The sequence below is a fragment of the Rhizophagus irregularis genome, chromosome 19 (assembly GCF_026210795.1).
Source record: "Rhizophagus irregularis chromosome 19, complete sequence".
Lineage (NCBI taxonomy): Eukaryota > Fungi > Glomeromycota > Glomeromycetes > Glomerales > Glomeraceae > Rhizophagus > Rhizophagus irregularis.
In genome coordinates this window covers 1,706,345-1,728,884 of record NC_089447.1, presented here as the reverse complement: position 1 = coordinate 1,728,884, position 22,540 = coordinate 1,706,345, and the positions used below count along the sequence as shown (strand labels likewise).

The window sequence follows — 22,540 nt, the reverse complement described above, 5'->3', positions numbered from 1 at the left end:
CATAAGGTTTAGGCTTGTAAGAATTAATAGAAAGGAGGACGTTAAGGGCTTTAGCGTTGACTTGAGTAGCAATTTCTAAAAGGTCAGCTTCTTTGATATTTTTTGGAATACCAACAAAAATGGCGACATGCTCTCTTCGGCTATCGCGTTGGGATTTCGAGAAAGATGTCGGACAGACACGTAAAGAATTACCTAGGCAAATAATTGCCCAGATATCGTTAAATTGGGTAATTGCATCTGCGGAGGAAAATTGGATATGACCATTATAGTAATGTTTCTTAGGGGTGAGTATGCACTTGATCACAGTGCCATATCGGGAAAATGCCTGGCGGACTTGCGTCTCATTTAGGAAAAGTGGGATGTCAGTAACAAACAAAGACTTCGCTTCGTCACTGAGTTTGGCATCTGCAGGGGAATAGTGAGTGAAGACTAAATTGAGAAGATCTGCACGTGGGAAGCTGATACAATCGGTAAAATCTTGCTGATCATTGAAGAAGACAAGGATCTTTTTGTTATCGCCTGATCCATCGCAGCGTGCACGGGCACCATAGGAGGAATATTGGAAGAGTGAACAATCCACTTCGTCACACATGGAGCGATTGGTGGTGAATTTAACTTTGAACGCGTCAAGCGCGTCGCGTAAATAGGCCGCAGCATGATAACGAGATGGTGCGGATTTGATAGCAGCAGCATTACCATCGGGGGATGGCCGACGTTCAGGGATATCGAAGGCAACAGATTTATCTTTGTCATTAGGGGAAGGGTTTGTAGAAACGGGAAGGGGGTGGGCATGTATAGAAGAATCTAAAGACGTATTAGTAGGAGGAGGTTGAGTAATAACTGGAACTTTATTAATAGGAAGGGCAGAAGAAACGGTGGAAGTGGGGCTGAAGGCAGGAGCAGAGGGTGAAGTTATATCAACATTCATAGCGTCATCAGATACAATACGCGAACGTTTGTTAGGTGCGCCAGCGGTATTGGTAGGAGACAAAGGTCAGTCTCCAGACGGAGCAGAAGTGTCAGGACGCGGTGATGGTAGAATATCCGGGTTAATAACAGAAAGAGCTGGAGGTGTTGTCATAGTATAAAGCTCAGCAAAGAGGAAAGCAACTGGGGAATTGTTAGTATTTGTACGAGCACTTAGAAATTTTCGAACGAAAATTTCAAAAATAAATTTTATTAGTATTTTCAAAAATTCAGAAAAGAGTTGCGATGATCCTCATATTTGGTAATTATAAAGAGATGTGACTACTGTATATAAAAAATTTCTTATATTTGTATATCATAATTCTGGCCAAATTTTAACATAATTTTAGCCAGAATTATACTTAAAACTTTATTGTATCGTAACTTCACCAATATTAATCGTAAAGAGATGATCTTACCGCCATTCGATTCGTCTTGATGAGACGGTTCTAATGGTATAAAATATGTCGAAATCCAATCACTAGATTAATTTCCGAAATTAAAAAAATATTAATGGTTTTTGTGTAATAACTCTGCTAATATTGATCCTAGAAAGACGATCTTACTACCATTCGATTCGTCTTGATGAGACGAATCTAATGGTATAAGATACATCGAAATCCAATCACTAGATCAATTTCAGAAATTAAAAAATATTAAATGGTTTTTAAATAATAACTCCGTCAATATTAATCACATCACAGAGAGTTGAGCTTACCACCATTCGATTCGTCTCAATGAGGCGATTCCAACGAGCTATAAATTGTCCTTTTACAATCACTAGGTACTGAGAAATCTAGCAAAATGTTAAATGGCGCAGTAAACGTAAATCAAGAAATATTATAATGCCGATGTTTAACATTTTGTTGAATAACTCGTCAGCCAGTGATCGGAAAAGGATAAAACTAACTCTCTCCCATTCTGCTCACTTGACAATATTTACGAAAAAATAAAAAATTTTTTCAGAGTTTTTTATTACTTTTTCTTTATAATTTCTTTATTTTAGATAACTACTACGACACTTTACAAATGGGTAAAGATAACAAAAAGAAAAATAACCAGTCTAACAAAGATACTACATCTAAACGTCCTGCCTCTAGCTCTCCAACTGGCAACGTTTCTGGTTAAGGTTCCTCTATGTCTGGCCCTTCGAACACTCCACCTTCGACCACCTCTACTAATAAACGTACCAGAGTCAGTGCTGAAGACTCTGTCATGGATGTTGATAAACCTCTCGCGCCTCCTGGCCCTGTTGAGACAACTTCCGCTGAGATACCTTCTCAACCCGATACCTCCTCTCTCGATGCTTCGCAACACGCCCCTGCTACCAACAACGATAAAGGCAAAAGCCCTGAAATTACTCCCGCAGTCTCTTTCCCTGAACGTGCTGCCTCTCCGGACGCGTCCCAAGCTGCAGTACAATCTCAACCTACACTCTTCTACGCCTCGGCCGCTTCTAATGACGTCGATGGCTTTTGGAATCACTTCGCTTCGAACCGCGACGCATGCGACGTGGTTGATTGACAACTTTCCTTGTTCTCCTCTTATGGTAGTCGTGCCACGTGTAGTGGATCCAACGATTTGAAGAGGATCATCGTCCACTTCCGAAAAAAGGAAGATCTTGACAACGCCACAGCCTCCCCTATGGATTCTTTGTTTGGCTTGCATTTCCATGCATATGATCCCCAGGCTATTAAGGCTGCTGAACACGCGCGTACCCTAGTGGTTACCGATATCCCCCTTTTTCTAACTGACGCTCTTTTGCGTGGTACCTTTTCTCGTTACGGCAATATTACTCGTTGCCATACCCATTTATCTAAACTTTATCGTACTGCATACATTACGTTTGAATCTACTAGTGCTTTACAGAACCTCGACTCTACCTGGGGCGTCCTTTGTGGAGGACATTGTTTGCGAATCTGCCCGCTACTTTCTCTCCTGACCAACGCGCTGAAAGACGCGCTTATGTTGCTTTACTTGCCGGTCTTCCGCGTGGTACTATATCGGTCGATCTTGCTGAAATTGCCGATGAAATTTCCGCTAAATCTATCAATGTTCCCTTCTCTATGAATTCTTACAATCCCAAACCCTACGCCTATTGCCATTTTGCCTCTGAAACTGCTATGGAAAATGCTAAATCTATTTCATGTGCCCTTAAGAAAGTTGGCCTTACCTGGCATTCTCCGGATGAAGTCACTTCTCTTTGTCATCGATGTGGTCGCCCTAATTGTAACCTGATCGATGTGGTTCTTCATCTAGACCTAATCGCTCTTCTCGCCCTTGGCAATCTAATGATAAATTACGTGCTTTATATAACAAGCATCTACCTCCTTCTCATCCTGCTAAACGACATAACCGTTTTGCCCGCCCTGATAACAATAATGATGGACAAAGCCGTACCAACGCTTCTCGCCATCGTTCTAAATCCAGACCTAATAACCGACAACAATCTCGTTCTCGCTCTCAACATCGGCCATGGAATTGCGACAACCTTAATCACAATAATAATAATCAACGTCGTCGTATTCCTGATGCAAAAGAACTTGATTACTATATTGATGGCATGGATGTTGTATATCCTGCTCCTCCTACTGTTCTTACTGATTGGAAATCTATTGGTGCTGCTCTTGAAAAAGTAGTTGAAGAATTAGCCCTTCTTACCACACAATTTGCTTCTATGAACAGCTGCATCACTAATTTGGAATCTGCTATGGCTGCTCGTACTCCTATTCCTGGCCCCTTTATCACTAAACCTCCTTCCTACATCCCTTCCTCTATGCAAGGATGGGACGATACAGTGAATCGAACTGATAATAATATCCTCGTTGATGTTAATTCTCCCCCTTTGCAATCAACAAGTGGTTCTTCCCCGATTCCTCATTTTACTCCCATTCCACCTTTTAACGTCGCTCCTTCCTCCCCTATTGATATGGAACAGCGTCTCTCCTCTCTTTCCGATACTGTTGCCTCTTTGGCTGGCTCGATTAAAGAAGGAATCCAACAAAACAACCTCATCTTAGCTCGGCAACAAGGCCAAGCTAATCAATAATTGTTCTCTTTTTCCCCTTCTTTATTACCGATTTATCAGTGTGTAATAATGTTGGACAACAATAAACATAATTTTTCCCTTCACCCCTCTCCCCTTATCAAATTTGGTCAATTAAATGTTAATGGTTTATGTTCTCCAGTTCGACAACAACATTTGCTTAATTTTTTTCTTCACTCCTCTTTTGGTGCTTTATCTATTAATGATACGCGTCTTTCCCCTTCAAATGCTAAATTTATTTTTAAAAATGAACACTCCCAACATCACTTTAAGTCCTATTGGGCTTGTTCATCCTCTTCTTCTTGCCCTCATGATGGTGTTGGTATTTTGTTACGTAATCCCCTTCATAAACATGTTCAAACAATTGATCCTTGGAACGGTCGACTTCTTAAATTAGATTTGTTCTTTCATCAAACTAAAATTTCTATTATTTCTATATATTATCCCCCTTCTGGTTCTGTTCATCAATCTATTTGCAATGATCTTATTGCCAAACTTCTTCTTGGCTCGATTATGCCCGAGCTAATAATTATTTTGTAGTTATTCTTGGCGACTTCAATGCTGATGTAATCGCTCATTCTAATTATTCACCTAATCATTTTAAGCTTCTTCGCTTGCTTTCTTCTCAGGTTTTTACCGATCATCAAGCTCACTCCTCTACAAATGGTCCTGATCCCACCTTCTTTCATGATAATGGATCTTCGAGACTGGATTATATCTGGTCTTCACCTGGTTTCCCTGCTCCTGGTCTTTTTTCACAAGTGGTTACTTGCCCGGGTCTTCTTGATCGTCCACTTTTACCGATCACAAAGTTCTTACAACTGTTTTTGACTTCAGTTCTTGCCTGGCTATCTTGGCTAAATCTCGTCTTAAACAAAAAAAGAATTGCGTACTATTTTCTCTTACGCTTCCACTTCAGTTGAACAATGGAATAATTTTACCACTGAAGTAGATGATTCTCTTGGAGTTTATTTAGATAGACAATATCACCCTAATTTTGATTTCTCCTCTATTTCTCTTGATCGTATGTGGCATGCATTGAAAGCTGCCATAATTAGTGCTGCAATTGAAACTTTACCCTTTCAAAAAGTCTCCAATACACACCGACATTCGTACTCTCCTGAATTAACTAAACTTATTGCTATTAACAAGTTTTTAGATCGATTTTTATATCGCCTTACTACTCGTCGTTCTAATTGGCCTACTCAGATTGCGCAAATGACTGCCGCTTTGCCCTCCCATCTTGAAAATCTTGCATCCTTACTCCCTGATTACTCAGTTCCTACCTATTCTACAACCCCTGCATCTGTATTTAAATCGTTTTTACGATCACAGAAGAATTTAGTTTCTGCCTTTTTATCTACTAAATTCGCCCAACACCTTACGGACTCAGTGGAATATTATACTGCACTACGTGACGAACACTTTTTGAACTCGCTCGGCACCTTTATAGATTCTGCCTTATCAGTAGAAAAATGTTCAATTGTTCTTGACCGTGTTTTGGTCGTTTTGGACTCTACTCCTACTCTTTTAACGGATCCTTCGGATATTAAACAAGCTGCTATTTCTCATTTTCAATCAATTGTTTCTCCTCCGTTCGACCCGTTACTCTTCCATCATTTCATTTCCTGCCCGATGGCAACAAGCTTACACTCCTCTTGCTAATGTGTCTGCTTCACTATATGATCCTGTTTTGGCGCCTATTTCGCTACAAGAATGGTCTACTGTGATTTCCTCCATGCCAAATAACAAAGCTTCCGGCCCTTCAAAAATTTCTTATGAGATGATTAAACATCTGTCCGGTGAAGCCTTGGATTTCTCTCTTTTATTGGCCAATACCTGCCTTTCTCGCGGTGATATTCCTGCTGACTGGCGTGAAGCTGTGGTTTATCCTATTCCTAAACCTCACGAATTTGATGCTCAACTTAAGAACACTCGACCTATTACTCTTCTGGAAACAGTTCAAAAATGTGTAGTTAAGGTCGTCACGAATCGTCTCTCCAACATTCTTGCTGATAATAAAGTTCTCCAAGGTGGTAATTTTGCTGGCTTACCTGGTGGTTCTACTGATGTCCCTATCAAAATGCTTGATGCGATTATCCATCAACATAAACATGACTCTACTGATGATCAGGAACTATGGATCGTTTCTCAAGATATCTCTAAAGCTTTTGATTCTATGGATTTAAATATGCTTAAATTAGCTTTAGATAGGTTACATATCCCTGCACTTTTAGTGCGATTTATTTTAAATCTTTTTACACGATGAAATAATAAGATAATTACTTGTCATGGCGATACAGCTGCTTATAGAGTACGTGTTGGTATCGATCAAGGAGAAATCATTTTCCCTCTTTTTTGGGTTATTTATTTGGATCCTTTACTCACTGTTTTGAATCAAGAAGCACGAGATCCTTTTATTTTAAAATCTTCAGCTCTTTTAAATTATTCTCCACTTGAATTTGAACAACATTCTTTACCAATTTCACATTTAACGTTTATGGATGATTCTACACTTATTGCTTCTTCAAAATCTGGAATAGAAGACCGTCTTTCTATTACTGCTGAATTTTATACTTTAAATAATGTTCAAGCTAATTCAGCTAAATATGTTCTTCTTTCATCTTCTTCCCCTTCTTCAAAGATTATTTTTGATCTTACACCTTCTTTTTTAGTCTCTTATTTGTCTCTTTCCCTTTCCTCTTTATCTTTGCATGCTTCCTTTCGCTTTTTAGGCGTTTGGTTTTCTTTATCCGCCTCTTCTGATTTTGTTCTCAAACAAGCGCGCTCCATGGTTAAAGATATGGCAGCTCTCCTGAGACCGAAGAAATTATTAGCACAACATGTGGCCTATCTCTACAATGCTGTCCTTCTTCCGCGATTGGAATTTCGTCTTCAAACTACCCTTTTCTCTGAAAGTACTATTCAATCAATTGTCAAGCCTCTGTTTTCAGTACTTCGAAGAAAAGCTGGTCTTGCTACGACTACTCCGTTGCCCCTGTTATTTCTCAAACTTCCCTTTTCGATTCAAAATGCTTTCTATCGCTTTCTTTCTTCCCATATTGCATCTTGGCAAAAAATTTTCACTCCTCCTGATTTCAAAGATTTTGCCCTTTATGCTATCTCCTATCTTCAAGGATATCTGGATGCTGAAAGTTGCCCGACTACTATTAACTTAGAACCATGGTCACAGATCATTTCTTTGCGAACGCACACTTTGTTTAATTCGTTATTGTTTTCTTCGCGTTTGAACATCACGTGGTCTCTTTCCTTCCGGCCTCCGAGGCATGATCTACAACCTGCTCTGCCACTCTGATCTATTCTACCTCATTCCATTTTTCAATCGAGTTGGAAACTTTGGAAAAACTTGAATATATTTGTGCTTGCTCAGTTGGTTTTTCCTTGTGGACGTTATCTTATGAATTGGCCTGACCTTCGTTATCTTGGCATCGTTGGTCGTAAAGGACGGATCCCTAATTGGTTTACTTTTATCAATAATAATTTTCTCTCTTCTTCTTCTTACTTTACTTTTATCTTCATATTTTATTAACTCTTCTTTTACTTTAGCTTCTCCTTGTTTATTAGATCATACTGTTAAAGATTATTCTTTTTATCCTCAATGGGCTATTAATCTTGACTCTGCTACTCAAACTTTATCTGTTGGTCATGTGTGTATCACTTACAAGAAACAAAACTCGGCTATTATATCTCATTGGCTTCCTGTATCTACCTCGGCTGATGAACGATCCTATGACCCTTGTCCCGGTTGTGCTCTTAACATTCCCGCCTTATTCATGAAATCTGCCATCAGACAACGCTGTAATAGCGAAAAATGCTTTTTTAATGTAACTCTATCGGATACTGTGGGCTATCTTACCAGAAATGCCAAAGTTTTCGCGGCTTACCTTCCCATTACTCTATCTACTTCATGGAGTTATGCGACTTCCTTGGCTCTTGTTCATTTTTCGAACGCGTCTCCCGCTCTTTCTCCTCTCTTTAAGGATAGAATCGATAGAATTGATGACACTATCTTACCACTTTCTGTGCAATCTTTGTACACAGATGGTTCGTTCCATCCTGCCAATGATTCTTCGCCTTCTTCCATGACTTCTGCTTGGATTGCTCTTGATGATGTTGGACTTGTTCTGGAATCTTCTTCCATACATCTCCCTTCTTACTTTCCTTCCGCTTTGCATTCCGAAATTTCTGCTGTTCTATTAGGATTGAACGCCCTTTTCCGTGATTCGTCAATCTCTATTCATACTGATTGTAGTCAGTTAATTTCACTATGGACACGGTTTGTTGATGCTCCTTTCACCGAAGTTCGCTCCGAGAACCTAATCATCTTCTTTGGCTTTCTATTCGACAACTTATCATGGATCGTAATCTTAATGTCGAATTGATTAAAGTCCCTGCTCATGGCGATGATATCTACAATATACAAGCGGATTCTTTGGCAAAAGATGCTCATTCGTCTTTACAACCCACTACTCTACTTTCAACATTTTGTTATGCTCCATGCTTGTTGACTTTTAACTCCTTGCCTATTGACGTGAATATTCAACATTTTCTCCGCTCTATTGCAGATGCTCGTGCTCTTTTATCTTTTTGTTCACTAGCGCGTTTTACTGCTCTTGGTTCTCCTTCACTTTTTGATTGGGCTGGTATATATTTTTGCCTTTCACAAATTAAAGGTTTCGCTTCACATAGGAATGGTCGTCCTGAATTTTGGATCTTCCGTATTAAACTTCTTTTGGATATGTTGCCTACCTTAACTACTCTTCAACAACGTAAACCTTACTTATATTCTCCTGACTGGCTCTGTCCGCAGTGTAATTCTGCTCCTGAAGATTTGAATCATCTTTGGACTTGTCCTTATATTTTACCGGATTTAAATCCCTGTTTAACACACCGGTCTGAAGTTATTAAATTTAGAGATTCTTGTTTATCTTCTTTCCTAGCCTTGAAATCTTTGGATATTTCCTTTCATACCGAATTCTTTGCTTTGGATTGTTGGAACTATGAAGCTCCTTCTTCATCCTGTCTTTGGCTTACTCGAGGATTGTTGCCTGCGCATTTAACGGCATTTTTGAATCAACACTTTCCTCTCTCTGTTATATACAAGATTATTTCTCCCCTTCTTAATGACTTCCAAGTCGAATTATATGGTGAAATTTGGCTGTGTCGGAATGTTCTTTTCCATGCTTGGGAGGAGTCGCAGGGTATCTCGGCTGCTTCCAAATTACGTGGCCCATCTACTAATTCTTTCCCTAATACTACTTCTCCACAACAACACAACTCTTCTTTGGCGTCAGTTTCTCAGGATTCCTGGATTTCTTGGATATCCTCTTCTATAATTTGGGGTGGATCTTGGATCTCGCACTTGGATTTTCTGCACCGCTTAACAGTTCAACCTCTTAGGATTTCTTTCTGGTAACGGACTGGATTTTTGGATGTTGGATAGTTGACTCACACTGGCCTTCGGGTAAAGTTAGGGTATGCGATTCTGTAATAGTTCAGTTTTTCTTTGCTTTAAATTTTTTTAGTTTAGATTTCTTTACTTGTATGAGTCGTGAAGCTACTCTTTTTATTTTTTATTAGTTTATTTTCTTATTTTTGTAATATTGTTCGATTACTTTTCGAAGTCTAAAGTATAAATAAAAGATAAAGTCATAAGACTGTTTGCACAGGGGAAAAGGATAAAACTAGGGTTGGTCACCCTATCTCGGTGGTTAGTCACTGAGACCCTCATTAAGCCTGAGTATGGTGAGGTCGCAGGTTCGATTTCCATGACCACAGAAATAAAAAGAATTTTACTGCGGACGCTACAACCAATAGCGTGAAAGTACAGGGATTAGTGTAGTTGGACTGCATCATGGTGAATTAGTGTGTACGGTTAGGCCGCACATTTCAACTAAGGGTTATGGTGTCCTTCTAACGTTCCCTATGAGGCCATTAGCATGTGCGCAGTCCTGTCCTTGAGGTTACTACTATACCTTGGGGGAACTTCCTGTCCGGGTGGTCACTCTACGATACCGCTTGGGGTCAGTAATGGCTAGATGGTCGTCCTAGATGGTAAAGCTGAGGGTGCAATGTCTTAGTGGTAGTTAGACCTTCTGAGCAGCTTGGGGACTAACCAAGCGCGTTCGTGCAATGCAGAACAGGTAGCATGGCTATGGGGTTCGATTCCCTACTCCTTGGGTCCTGGTTGGTGATCCCTGGTGGTTGATACCCACCATAAGGGGTGATCCTGGACAGATGCCTGCTACTTCCTGTCCGAGTGGTCACTACAAAGTATACCACTTGGGGTAAACAACTGTACTATCAGTGCTAGGTAATCGCGGGCTGTAGTGGCCTTTGAGTGAGCACTTAGTACCTAAAATGGTGGTATGGAAGGGTACTAGATGGTTGATGTTACCTGTCAAAAGTCCTCCATGAAAGTAGATGCTTCCTAAAGGTCGTTAAATAAATTGAGTATCAGTATCATGCAATGGGTATAGGATGAGTAGGCGGCGTGTACTAGCTTCAGATCGGCCTAAAAATGGCCCGATGGGGAATGTCTTCTATAGTGGTGCTGTTACCTGAGGAATTAAGTACTCGGTATAATAGGTTCTTCATTGAAGATGATAGGACACAGACCCGAGATTAGTCTCATAAGAGGCAATGGGTGGTCTGGCCGTAAACACTTGCAAAGGAAAAGGATAAAACTACCACCATTCGATTCGTCTCAGTGAGACGATTCTAACAAGCTATGATAAATTTTTGTACGATTATTAGATGCCAAGTTATTTAATATATTCTTTATATAACTGTGATTATAAATGGTTCTTTTTAATATAAGATTTTTGAGGATAGGTGTGATAGTGACTATAGATAGTAGGGATCCGCAATTTGATTTGATATTTGATATTTGATTTGAATTTGACAAATCAAATTCAAATTCAAATTTATGTTTATTTGATTTAATCAAATTCAAATAAGAGTTTATTTGATTTGATTTGACTTATCAAATATTTCAAATATTTGATTTGATTTGATTGATTTGAATTTAGTTACACATGACATATCATCAATAAATGTAAATAAATAAAGATCATCATTTTTTTAATTATTTGTATCAAAAAAGATTTTTACTTTATATACTTTAAATATACTTGTGAAAGCATCTTGCATTATAATTTTAAATATGTCGTTAGAAATGGTAATTTTTTAAATTTATATTTATATTATTTTAAAGTAAACTATATAAATTAAAATATAAATTTTTTTATTATAATTTATAGCGTACAGATACAGAAACTTCTGATAAATCTAAATCTAATATTTGGAAATATTTCACTAAAGAAAGAGGGCAAGATAATAAAATTACTGCAAAATGCAATTATTGTAATGCTAAATATGTTGTTGTTAAAGGTGCAATAACAAATCTTTGGACACATATTAAAAAAATACATGTGTCTCTTCTTGGTTTATCAACTACTCAACGTACATTAGAACAACTTTACAGAAACCTTGAATTTTTAAATAATACCGAATTGATATAATAATGATGTTAAATAAATATCGTGGCGATATCGATTTGCAAATGATATCATTATGATATCGCAATGATATCATTTCAATATTAATTCAATATATCGAAATGATATCGTAAAGATATTTGTTTGAAAAAATATCAGATCGATATCATTTCAATATTGTTATAACAACAATGAATTTTTTGAAAAATGGGAAGTAAATACAATATTAATATGATATCGTTCTAACATTAATTCAATATTAATATGATATCGTAAAGATATCACTTTATAATTATCTAATCGACATCATAACGATATTGACGAAACATCAAATTGATATCATTTCGATATTGTTAATTGTTATAACAATAATGAAAAATAGAAAGTAAATACGATATTAATATGATATCGTTCTAACATTAATTCAATATCAATATGATATCATAAAGATATCACTTTATAATTATCTAATCGACATCATAACGATATTGACGAAACATCAAATTGATATCATTTCGATATTGTTATAACAATAATGAAAAATAGAAAGTAAATACGATATTAATACGATATCATTTTGATATTATGTCAATGTCAATATAATATCATAAAGATATCACTTTATAATTATCTAATCGATATTGACAAATAACGAAACGATATCATTTTGATATTGTTATAACAATAATGATTTTTTTTTAATAAATGCAATATCGATATAATATTAATTCAGTATCAAAATAATAATATCAAAATGATATTATCTATAAATATTGAATTTACCTTTAAAAATATCAAATCAATCAAATATCGTTTTATAATATTTTAATAATTTGTAATCTAATTTAAAAGTTAATTTCAATAGATTTAAGTTACCAGTTATTTATTACAATAACAATTTTAATTACAGATAAAGTATACATTAGTTTAAATATTATATAACAGATAAAAAAAATATCAATAAATCTATAATAAACTAATTCAATAAATTAGAATTATGAGTTAAATTGGTGATGTAAGTCAAAACATTATGCCTTAATACTCCAGAATCATAACTCATCAACCCAAAGTTGAGGATTAACCGGGTACCTTACTTTAGATTCAGCGACACTGCCCAAGTTGGATGGGGTGTCACAGGTACGCTTTAAGAAGACTCGCTATGACTCTATTGCAAAAAGGATAAGTATATTCGAAAACACCAGACATAAATTCACCTCAGAAGTTTGGCGGGAAACCCCTATAAACAACTGCAGTTTCATCATTACCAAAATCATTGAATTTAGGGATACAATGAAAAAGTTCATGAGAATGACGGCTTTAAAAAAAAAATACAAATATATTCTCAACTTTGACAATTCACCCTTATTCTTTGGCCTGGAATTCTCATATGACTGCATTATTGTTGTTTGTAATTTAATCTATTGAATCCACCATAAATTGCCTGGCAAAGCGAACTTTTATTAGACAACTATAGCTTCATCAACAAACGTTGCAATGTGTTTGGACGAATGACATCCTGTTTAATAAATTTTAAATGGGCAAACGTGGACCTAAAACCCATTATAAGGTAGGCTGCAAGAAGTGCAAAGCAACCTACCTAACCCACGAATGGGTCTAAGGGTTAGGGAATTAATTACACGCCAAACACACACAAGTTCAGTTGGTATGGAGTTAAAAGTCTTACAAACTAAAAATTATTTTTGCCACTTAATTCTCCAATAATCAATGTTATAAAAAAGTTACTTACAACTTAAGCCTACTTAATTATATATAAAACGACACTTCGAACAGACAGAGCTCATGATATATGAGAATATCCCATCATGCCTATTTTAACCTTTGATTAAAGGATTTTTATTGCGTTAATTATATAAGCTTTACGCCTATATAACATAAGCTTACACCTATATAATTCAAGTCTGCCTTTTCCTATAACACACTATGCACGACGGCAAACGGTATAGGAGGAAGACTCTACTTTCAGAAAAGAAAGTTTTTTTTTTTCAAAAAAAAAAAAACGTACAAATAAATAGCGGTTAAATAAAATAGTGGTTAAATTGACTTTTTAGGAATTAATAGGCCTTATAGCTTTATAATATACGCGATCATTTAATATATGCGATCATTTAATCAGACAATTTATTAAATTTGGTATTACACGAACTTGATCAACCTGATAATTGTTTAGTCTCTTTATAGGTGGATATTTCTTAAATTATCACCTGAACTTTTCAATTTTTTGCAGAATCGAAGATGGAAACCGGAAAAGTATTCTGATTCAGAATTTTTTTTAAGAAATGTGTTTGTTATTTTGTAAATTACCAGTTAGAATTGGCTTAAACTTTAAAGTTCTTACTTTACGCAAATGTTACGCAAATGTATTCTTTTTGATCTGTATAAGAACGTCAAATATATAGAGATATTTAGGCCGTATATACTAAAGAAGAAACGTCATATAATAACCATTCCATTTTTAACAAAACAACAATTACTTTTTAAACTTGAAAATGTTATATCTTAGACAAACATTTTATAGTTTTATACATCCATTTTATTTTATATTATTATCACTCGACATTATGGTATAATGTTTAGAATAATGATGTTTCATATTATCATTTGCTTGTAAAATTTACTAAATTTATTCAATGTAATATCGTTATAAAATGCATAATTTTATAAAAAAATTAGAGCGTTTGCTAAGATTTATAACTATGTATAATTTAATATTATTATTAATAACTATGATTAAAGGATATGAAGTATCAGTACAGTATAAATAAAATAACTTACCGATAAAGAATCAACGATCTTATTTCCACTCCTAGAAGGGATCGTTAATTTTTTGGTCATATTATCTAATTCTTTAACGGCGGACAAATTTTTTCTGTTCCACGAAACCTTAAAGATTTCTCTTACGAAATCAACCAAGGTATTGAATCCTCCATTTCTTGTTAATTCTGAAATATTAACAGCTACAAGCTGTCGGCTTAAAATCTTTTGGACAAATTCTTCATCAACGTAATCTATAAGTTCCTTTTGAGATAAACTTCCAGTAGATGCTCTATAATTAAATTAATAATTAATACAAACAGCACTATTTGGTTAGCTACGAAACAATTAAATAAATGCCTGTTTTTTCTTATTTCTTTAAATTCTTCTACAGAAGTTAAAATAATTTGGTTAAACTTATTTCTGAAATCGATAAAAAATTTTCAGGTTTTTTCGAGGTAGCTTTTAGCTTCGTTCGAATGTATTTTTATTTTGAAAATTTTTGTTATCAACTCATCAAAAACTTCACCACACGGACTTCTTGCACGTAAAAAAAGACACTTGACACTTTCGTCCCATAGACGAATTTTATCCTAAAATATTAAAAATACATTATTTAAAAGATTTAGACATAATAAAATCATGTTAATTTAATACTTACGTCTGTAATTTTACTGGACGATGAGATAGCAACATCTGTATTGTTCATTTCTAGTGCCAATCTTAAAATTTCCGGATGGTCGACGAGCCAAGCAACTATTTCTAAATTTGACTTTGATTGAAATACTTCGGGTTTTTTATGATCTTCCGTCTTACTCATCATCATCATGATGATCATCATCATCATCATCATCATCATCATCATCATCATCATCATTACTTCTTTTTTCATTTACTACTATAACTTCTTTATCAGCAGATTCGGCAGCTTCTTTATTACTATTTTTACTTTTTTTCATCAACTGATTGGCTTTCTCAATGTCAATATCTCTTCTTTTTTTCGTAATTTGTTTTCTTTTCGATCCTATTATACATATTTTTGGTATTTATTAATTATTCTTCTTACATATAACTATATAAGCAAAACTTACTATAAATTTACAAAAGAGTTATATCTACATACCTTCTTCAACTTCCATTTCTTAATTATCATCAGACGATTTATTAGGTAATTTACGTTTAGTCGTCATAATATAAAAAAAAAATATGAGCGAAAAAAAAAGTGGAACAACCTTTTTGTTTAAAAGTAGGTGATATTTATCGAGAAAATATGAATGAATAAAAAATGTAGAGCAACTTTCTTGCTCAAAAAAGTAGATGATAAATATTGAATGAACAAAAAAAGGGCGAGGTTATCGATGATATAATTTTGAGATTTTAGCTATTGTAATTATGATTGTAGTATTTAATTGGAAAATATACATGATCTTAATATCATTGTGTATCGTGTAGAATGCAGGATCAGTTAAAAATATCAGGGAGATGGGAAAACTAAAAATTATGATTTCTAGAAGATCGAAAATTAAATTTAATTAATATAAATAAATTATTACAATATCGAATTTCATTCAGTGAAATTTTTTTTTTACATGGAAGATTACCTTAAATCGATTTTACGGTTTCAAATTTATTATATTTTTCAGGCTATACGTGGAATGAGAAGAAAAATAATGGAAAGGTGAGAAGAAAAATGATTGGTAGAAGAAAAGGAGTGAGAAGAAAAATGATCGGTAGAAGAAAAGGAGTGAGAAGAAATTAATGGAATATTACGTTTTGAATTTCCATTTTTATGTGTGATACAATGACATGCAAGAAAAAAAATTTATAAGATCCTGATACTCTTGACAGAAAAATAACTGAGCCAATGAACCATGTGATGATCCTATCTAACTAAGCCATATCTATTTAGTGTAAGCTTCTGGATTGATTACATAAAAAATAGATGGGATCTACAGTAGTCGACTTACAATGATATTTGAAAAATACCGATATATTGATTGAAATTGTGAAATTACTGATAGGAAAGAGTTTTAATACATATTGGTGTAATCAAATATCGGTATATAAAGTATCAACTATTCAAATAATACAAGTCGTGTGCAACTAATCATTTGTTTAATTGTTCGATAATATTCCTAAAACAGAGTAAATTAAGATCGAATTAAGTTCCTTACGGTGTAAATTAAGGTTAGCTTAAAATTCAGTATAATTGTAATATATCATCGCAGTGTAATATGAAATATAATCAAGGACATGCGTGATTTAAAATATTATATTTTATAATTATAAAGTATAAAGATAACATTTTAACTCATTTTTTATTAATAGAATTTGTTTATTTATTTTTATTTATATATATTAATTAATGCAGTATTACTATAATTATATTTTTAAAATAAATTGATAAATCAAAAAATTGAGTGTATTCAATGTTAAATAAATTAATTAAAGATGATTGCATTAGAACTAAAAAATTTAGGCAAGATCGTAAAAATAAACTCAAAGAAATCAAAAAAAAAATATGTGTGTATTCAATGTTAAATAAATTAATTAAAGATGATTGCATTAGAACTAGACAAGATCGTAAAAATAAACTCAAAGAAATCAAAAAAAAATTATGTGTGTATTCAATGTTAAATAAATTAATTAAAGATGATTGCATTAGAACTAAAAAATTTAGACAAGATCGTAAAAATAAACTCAAAGAAATCATAATAAATTTTATTATAAATATAGAGCCTTTTCTTGACATTTTCCCCATCAAACTAATATTATTTAATAATGGCAGCATTAAACTTAAACGCAAATCTTCCAGTATACATTCAATGGCCCGATAACGCTACTTTGACCTTAATTCAGCGTCGTCGGGCCTATCAGCCTTTATTCACCACAACGAGGTTACATGACCAAAACCAATTATGGCGTGGAATTGCTCGTGATATATGAAACAACCACATATTCAGGCCAACTAGAAAACAATGTAGAGAGAAATGGAATGCGCTAAAGTCGGGGGTACGAAGAATTTAGAGAGATTAATAAACAGAAATCCTGAAGGATATCCCACTCGTACCCCGACTTTGCATGACGAGAGATTCCACCAGGAACTCTCTGACGAGTTTTGGAGAGTGGAACGTAAGTATTTATTATTTAACTGATTTTTTCATTAATTCATTGCATTTATATTAATACTTGCTTTGTTTTAAGCGATTAATTGAGCCGCCCGGAGAAATAGGATGGATCGTAGGGACATACGAGTATAGAGCGCAGCTCTCGCTCCCGATCCCCCTACTACCACCGAGAGCGCAGGCGCTCTCACCGACGTCATTGATTTTTTATTTTTTATTTTATTATTTTAATATATTTTATTTTATTTTATTATTATGTTTTATTTTATTTTAGACTATTTCTATTTGTACACTACGTGTGTGAACACGGGTCACGTGATTATTATCATTTTCGGTGATCTGCATAAAAAATTTCCTATTTTGGAAATTTGTGTAACGAATTTTCATTTTTTACGGAGAAACAAAATTGCCTTTTTTTGGGTTGTGTAACGTTACTCTAATATCCAAAATTGGAAATTATGGTAATTTTTGGCTGGAATTATAAAATTTGGCTGAAATTAGTAGACGTGACATATAATATGTGACAAATAAGGTTTTTCCTACTGAAAAAATTCTAAGTCCCTAGAATAAATAGTAAAAATGGAAAACTATAGGGGTGTGACATGGGTGACAAATTATTGTCACGTGATCCGTGTTTCATACACTAGTGTATATTAAGAAATTATCTTTATTTTAATATTATGTTTTATTTTATTTTATTATTATATGTTTTATTTTATTATATGTTTTATTTTATTTAATTATTATTATGTTTATATTATTATATGTTTTATTTTATTTTATTATTATGTTTTATATTATTATATATTTTATTTTATTTTCATTCAATAAATGACTATTTTCAATAATATTATTTGTCATACCAATTGTCATTAACCATATACAGCTGGTATAATTGACCCTAAATTTTGTGTAGCCAAATCGGCAGTAATTTAACCGAATTGATTACTTAATTACATTTTTTTTTTTTGCCGACACACTAATAGTATTTAATAAATTTAGTTCTAATTGAATTTATAAAATTCTAATTAAATTTGAATTATTTTAAATTGTTATAAAGATGAGAAGACAATATAGTCACAACAAGCCAATAGAGCCAATTCGAATTCGAAATCGGTTTTCTTACAGCAAACCTAATGAGACAACAGATTCTGACGAGAGAGTGGCAATTCGTTCGCCTGTATGTTCACCTGATAATGATAACGATGACATGGACTTTCAGTATGATCATAAAGATGATTTAAGTTTTCAAGACATTAATGATGACGATAATGCATATGGATCAATTAATCCTCAAGACTACAATGATGAGATGATATTTTCGCAAGATAATGTCAATTCATCTGATACTAAAGAGGAAGAAGAAAGTGATAACGAATACAATTATGAAGAGGAGGAAGAGGAGGAAGATAATAATGAAAACAATGACGAAGATGAGGAGGATGAAGGTAATAATGATGATAATAATAATCAAGTGAAAGAGGAACGTAATAACGATGAAGAGGAACGTAATTACGATGAAGAGAAACGTAATAATGATGAAGAGAAACGTAATAACGATGAAGAGGAACGTAATAACGATGAAGAGGAACGTAATAACGAAGAGGAAGAAATACATCAAATCGTTGAAGCGTTAGATGAAGACAAGATACCGTTCTGCAATGGTCAATTTGCACCGTACTTTGATAATTATACAACTACGGCATTATTTTGCTAGCTTCAGAAACATAATGTTTCTACGAAAGCATATAAAGATCTTGTCGATATCATTCACAATTCTCAATTTGAACCTACCCACGTGGTAAAAAATATCTGAAGATTCCAATCAATGGAAAACGTCTTCCTCTCCTACCAATAATAACAAAGTCTATTAAAATTTCACAAAAAAAACTCCATCAACCTCACGAGGATCAAAACTTTCGTATCAACTCTCAATTAGTGAAATTATATGGCGTGTTCTTAATAATCCGATGCTAATGAAGTATATGTATTTTGGACCCGGCATTAATTCTGAAGAAAAATCAGAATTTTGGCATGGAAATTTATGGGGGGAATCCCCACTTTTTGGACAACACGAAATATTAATATCAGAAGGTTATAAATTAATACGCTTTGATACAATTATAATTTATTATCATTGATAATATTTATTAAAGTTATTTATTTTTAATAAATAGTATTGTACCGATCTGGTGATTTTGTTTATTATCGTGATGATAATGGTCAAAAAAAACTTGGAAGATTAAGATCAATTTTAAAAAATCATGATGGATATTATCAGTTACGAATTCAAAAAATTTTGGAATATAGCGATTTACCCAGAAATTTTAAAAAGGGTTACTAAGACAACGTCGTTCTATTACCTGCGAAGTATAGTTACAAGACGAACGATTTTTAATTATAATGACTTCTCAAATTTTAGAAAAAGTAACTATATCAGATTTGCTTTCAACATCAAAATATTCCTGATGGTTTATTATGGATTAGCGAAATAATTTATAAATGTAATGACCATTGGCACGTTCGTAATGTAAAGCTTTCATACCTACATCCATCCGATTACATTTCTATTAGAAATCCACCATCATCATCTATGCCAATCTATAAGCTGTTTTTAGATCTTTATTATGATGATTTTGGTACATTTAGAAATGTATACCATTCTCTAGGTGGTGTTTATGTACAGTTTGGAAATATGCCAGCACATCAAAGAAAGCTAATAAAGAACCATTTTATTATTGGGTTTATCCCATTTGGAGGAAAATTTGACGAATTTATGATACCATTCATTTCAGAAATGAAGGAATTAGAGAAAGGAAAGGTGATGACTGTCCAAGGACAAGATGCATGGATAATTGCTGGTTTAGGCGTTGTTACGGCAGATTTACCTCAAGGTAACGGTATGACAGGAATACTTAAGGTATTTTTTCAACTTAGTTAATAATATAATAATATAATTTTATGACAACTATTAAAATTTTTTAAAAAATAAATTTAGACATAATGCAAATAAAGGTTGTCGTACTTGTAAAACTACTAAAGAATCATTGAGTGCTCACAATCAGGATATCGTAACAACATTACGTTATCATCATATTACAGACGAAGAAATCTTAAAAATTTCTCATGAGACTATAATGTCAAGAAGAGATCAACTTTGTACAGAATATGGTTTACGATCATTACCTAGTATTTTAGATAAATTAAAAAGGGAAAGACATTTACAGACGCTGCAGAATGTTTATCATGCAACTGCAGGAAAGATTGGACGGCTACTAAAATTAACTTGTGAATTATTTTCACGAGAATAAGAAGATAATTTTATCAAAATTTGGAAAAATTTTGAAATCCCAAAAAGATGGTCTCGCTTACCAAATCCGATTACTCACTACAATAGTTTTATGATGTCGGATTTACTTAGATTAGCTATGATTATGCCATTTTTGTTAAACCAGTTTTTAAAAGAATCAAGTATTAAACGTAATGAAACATCCGTGATTCAACAAAGAATTGATGCATTTCAAGTTAGTTCAGGTTCCAAAAATTATTATATCTTGTTGGATACATGTTGCAAAAACTATGAAAGCGGTTTTTAACAAGAAATTTACATCGAGATAGCTATGAGGAATTGCAACAATGATCTTGAAGAAGAGTTTTCAATCCTTCCAAAGGTATAGTTACAAATTTGATATTGAAATGTGGAATAATTTCAAATAATTAACAATATTTTACTTTTTATAGGTTTTTGTAAATTTTGTTAATTTACCAAACATACACGTTAATATGCATCTTTTAATGCATGCTAAAACCTTTGGAACACTTATTAATACCCAAGTTGGTATAAAAGAAATGGTCTATCGTATTTTTAAGGGGATGGTACCAAAAACTAATTGCAAAAACATAGATTTAGATTTATTAAAGCGTTACAATACTTTATTTGCAATTCGACATTTAGCAGATGGTGGTATTGATCCAAGATTTAATAGATCTTGTACTGGATTTACAAATTCAAATTTTGGACAATTATTTTTAAATTGGTATGTTACAGAAGATAAATATTCAACTGAAGCAACTGAACAAGTTCAAGATGATGATGATGATACAAAAAGTAAGTATTTTATTGCATATAATAGTACATGTTTGATATTTATATTTACTAATCTTTTAATTTAGTTATATCTCCAGTAAACTTTATTTCCAATATTTCATTAAAAAAAAGAATGCCAAAGCAGGAACGTGATAAACTTCTTTTAACTTTACATAATTTTAAAACTGAATTGTTTTTATCTTATGTGGATATGAAGTTTGAGGCGGCACTTATAAACTCTTCAATTAGTTGGTACAAATTTGCATCATATATGATTGAAGAAGAAAATGGTATCCTTTCAAAAGTTCACCTACATCTCGATTATTTTATCACAATTTATGAAGAAGATCATGAAGAATCTTATGCAATAATCAAAGGTATCTTTCAACATAAGGGTAACAATAACAAATATTATGCATTTATTGTTGTAGATTGGTTTGAAGATACTATGGTTGAACATTCGGTATTAAAATGTCCACTTTACCGTCTCCAAGCAACAGGAGATAAATGGAGACGTATTTTTCCAATTACTGTAATAGATAATGTTCAAAAAGTACATTTTATTCATAATTGTAATTCAGAAAGGTGCCAACTACCAAATCATGATACTGCAAATAGAATTTGGATAAAAAATAATTTTTATTTTACAGCCATATAATTATATTAATTATATAAATATAATAAAATAATTATTTTAATTTGTATCGTATAAAATTTTAACCAATAAAATCATATGCATGATGTAATAATAAATTAAAATTAACCAATTAAAATCACTTTAATTACATGCATGTGATATCATGCATGTGATATCTAAAAATAGCTAAAATTCGCGTTTATTAATGAGATTTTTTTTGTTTATTTTGAAAAATACGCTTTTCTCTTATCTTTTATATTAATACTTTACGGTATTTTAGTTCGTCTCTTCTTTTTTCTTTTTAAAGTATACTTTAATTATCTTTTTACAATATTAACAATACTTTGGGACACTTTAGTTTATATATTCAACATAGTAAGACACCCA

General features: G+C 33.2%; 5 protein-coding genes across 5 annotated transcripts; 3 read left to right on the top strand and 2 right to left on the bottom strand.

The window, feature by feature from the left end:
- Positions 1-2,103: 2,103 nt before the first annotated feature.
- OCT59_010930 (uncharacterized protein) lies at positions 2,104-4,015 on the top strand (the record flags this gene model as incomplete). The annotated part of the gene is made up of 3 exons (XM_066136189.1): positions 2,104-2,478; positions 2,826-3,209; positions 3,287-4,015. 3 exons carry the CDS (start codon positions 2,104-2,106, stop codon positions 4,013-4,015), a joined length of 1,488 nt encoding a protein of 495 aa, XP_066000840.1.
- A 10,223-nt stretch (positions 4,016-14,238) lies between these two features.
- OCT59_010929 (uncharacterized protein) lies at positions 14,239-15,013 on the bottom strand (the record flags this gene model as incomplete). The annotated part of the gene is made up of 4 exons (XM_066136188.1): positions 14,239-14,244; positions 14,326-14,596; positions 14,839-14,897; positions 14,966-15,013. The coding sequence occupies 4 exons, from the start codon at positions 15,011-15,013 to the stop codon at positions 14,239-14,241; spliced, it is 384 nt and encodes a 127-aa protein (XP_066000839.1).
- Positions 15,014-15,116: 103 nt separating this feature from the next.
- Positions 15,117-15,443, bottom strand: OCT59_010928 (uncharacterized protein; the record flags this gene model as incomplete). The annotated part of the gene is made up of 2 exons (XM_066136187.1): positions 15,117-15,328; positions 15,428-15,443. The coding sequence occupies 2 exons, from the start codon at positions 15,441-15,443 to the stop codon at positions 15,117-15,119; spliced, it is 228 nt and encodes a 75-aa protein (XP_066000838.1).
- A 3,046-nt stretch (positions 15,444-18,489) lies between these two features.
- Positions 18,490-19,146, top strand: OCT59_010927 (uncharacterized protein; the record flags this gene model as incomplete). Its single annotated transcript, XM_066136186.1, has 1 exon — positions 18,490-19,146. The coding sequence occupies one exon, from the start codon at positions 18,490-18,492 to the stop codon at positions 19,144-19,146; it is 657 nt and encodes a 218-aa protein (XP_066000837.1).
- A 1,080-nt stretch (positions 19,147-20,226) lies between these two features.
- On the top strand, positions 20,227-20,740 carry OCT59_010926 (uncharacterized protein; the record flags this gene model as incomplete). The annotated part of the gene is made up of 2 exons (XM_066136185.1): positions 20,227-20,329; positions 20,445-20,740. The coding sequence occupies 2 exons, from the start codon at positions 20,227-20,229 to the stop codon at positions 20,738-20,740; spliced, it is 399 nt and encodes a 132-aa protein (XP_066000836.1).
- Positions 20,741-22,540: the final 1,800 nt, after the last annotated feature.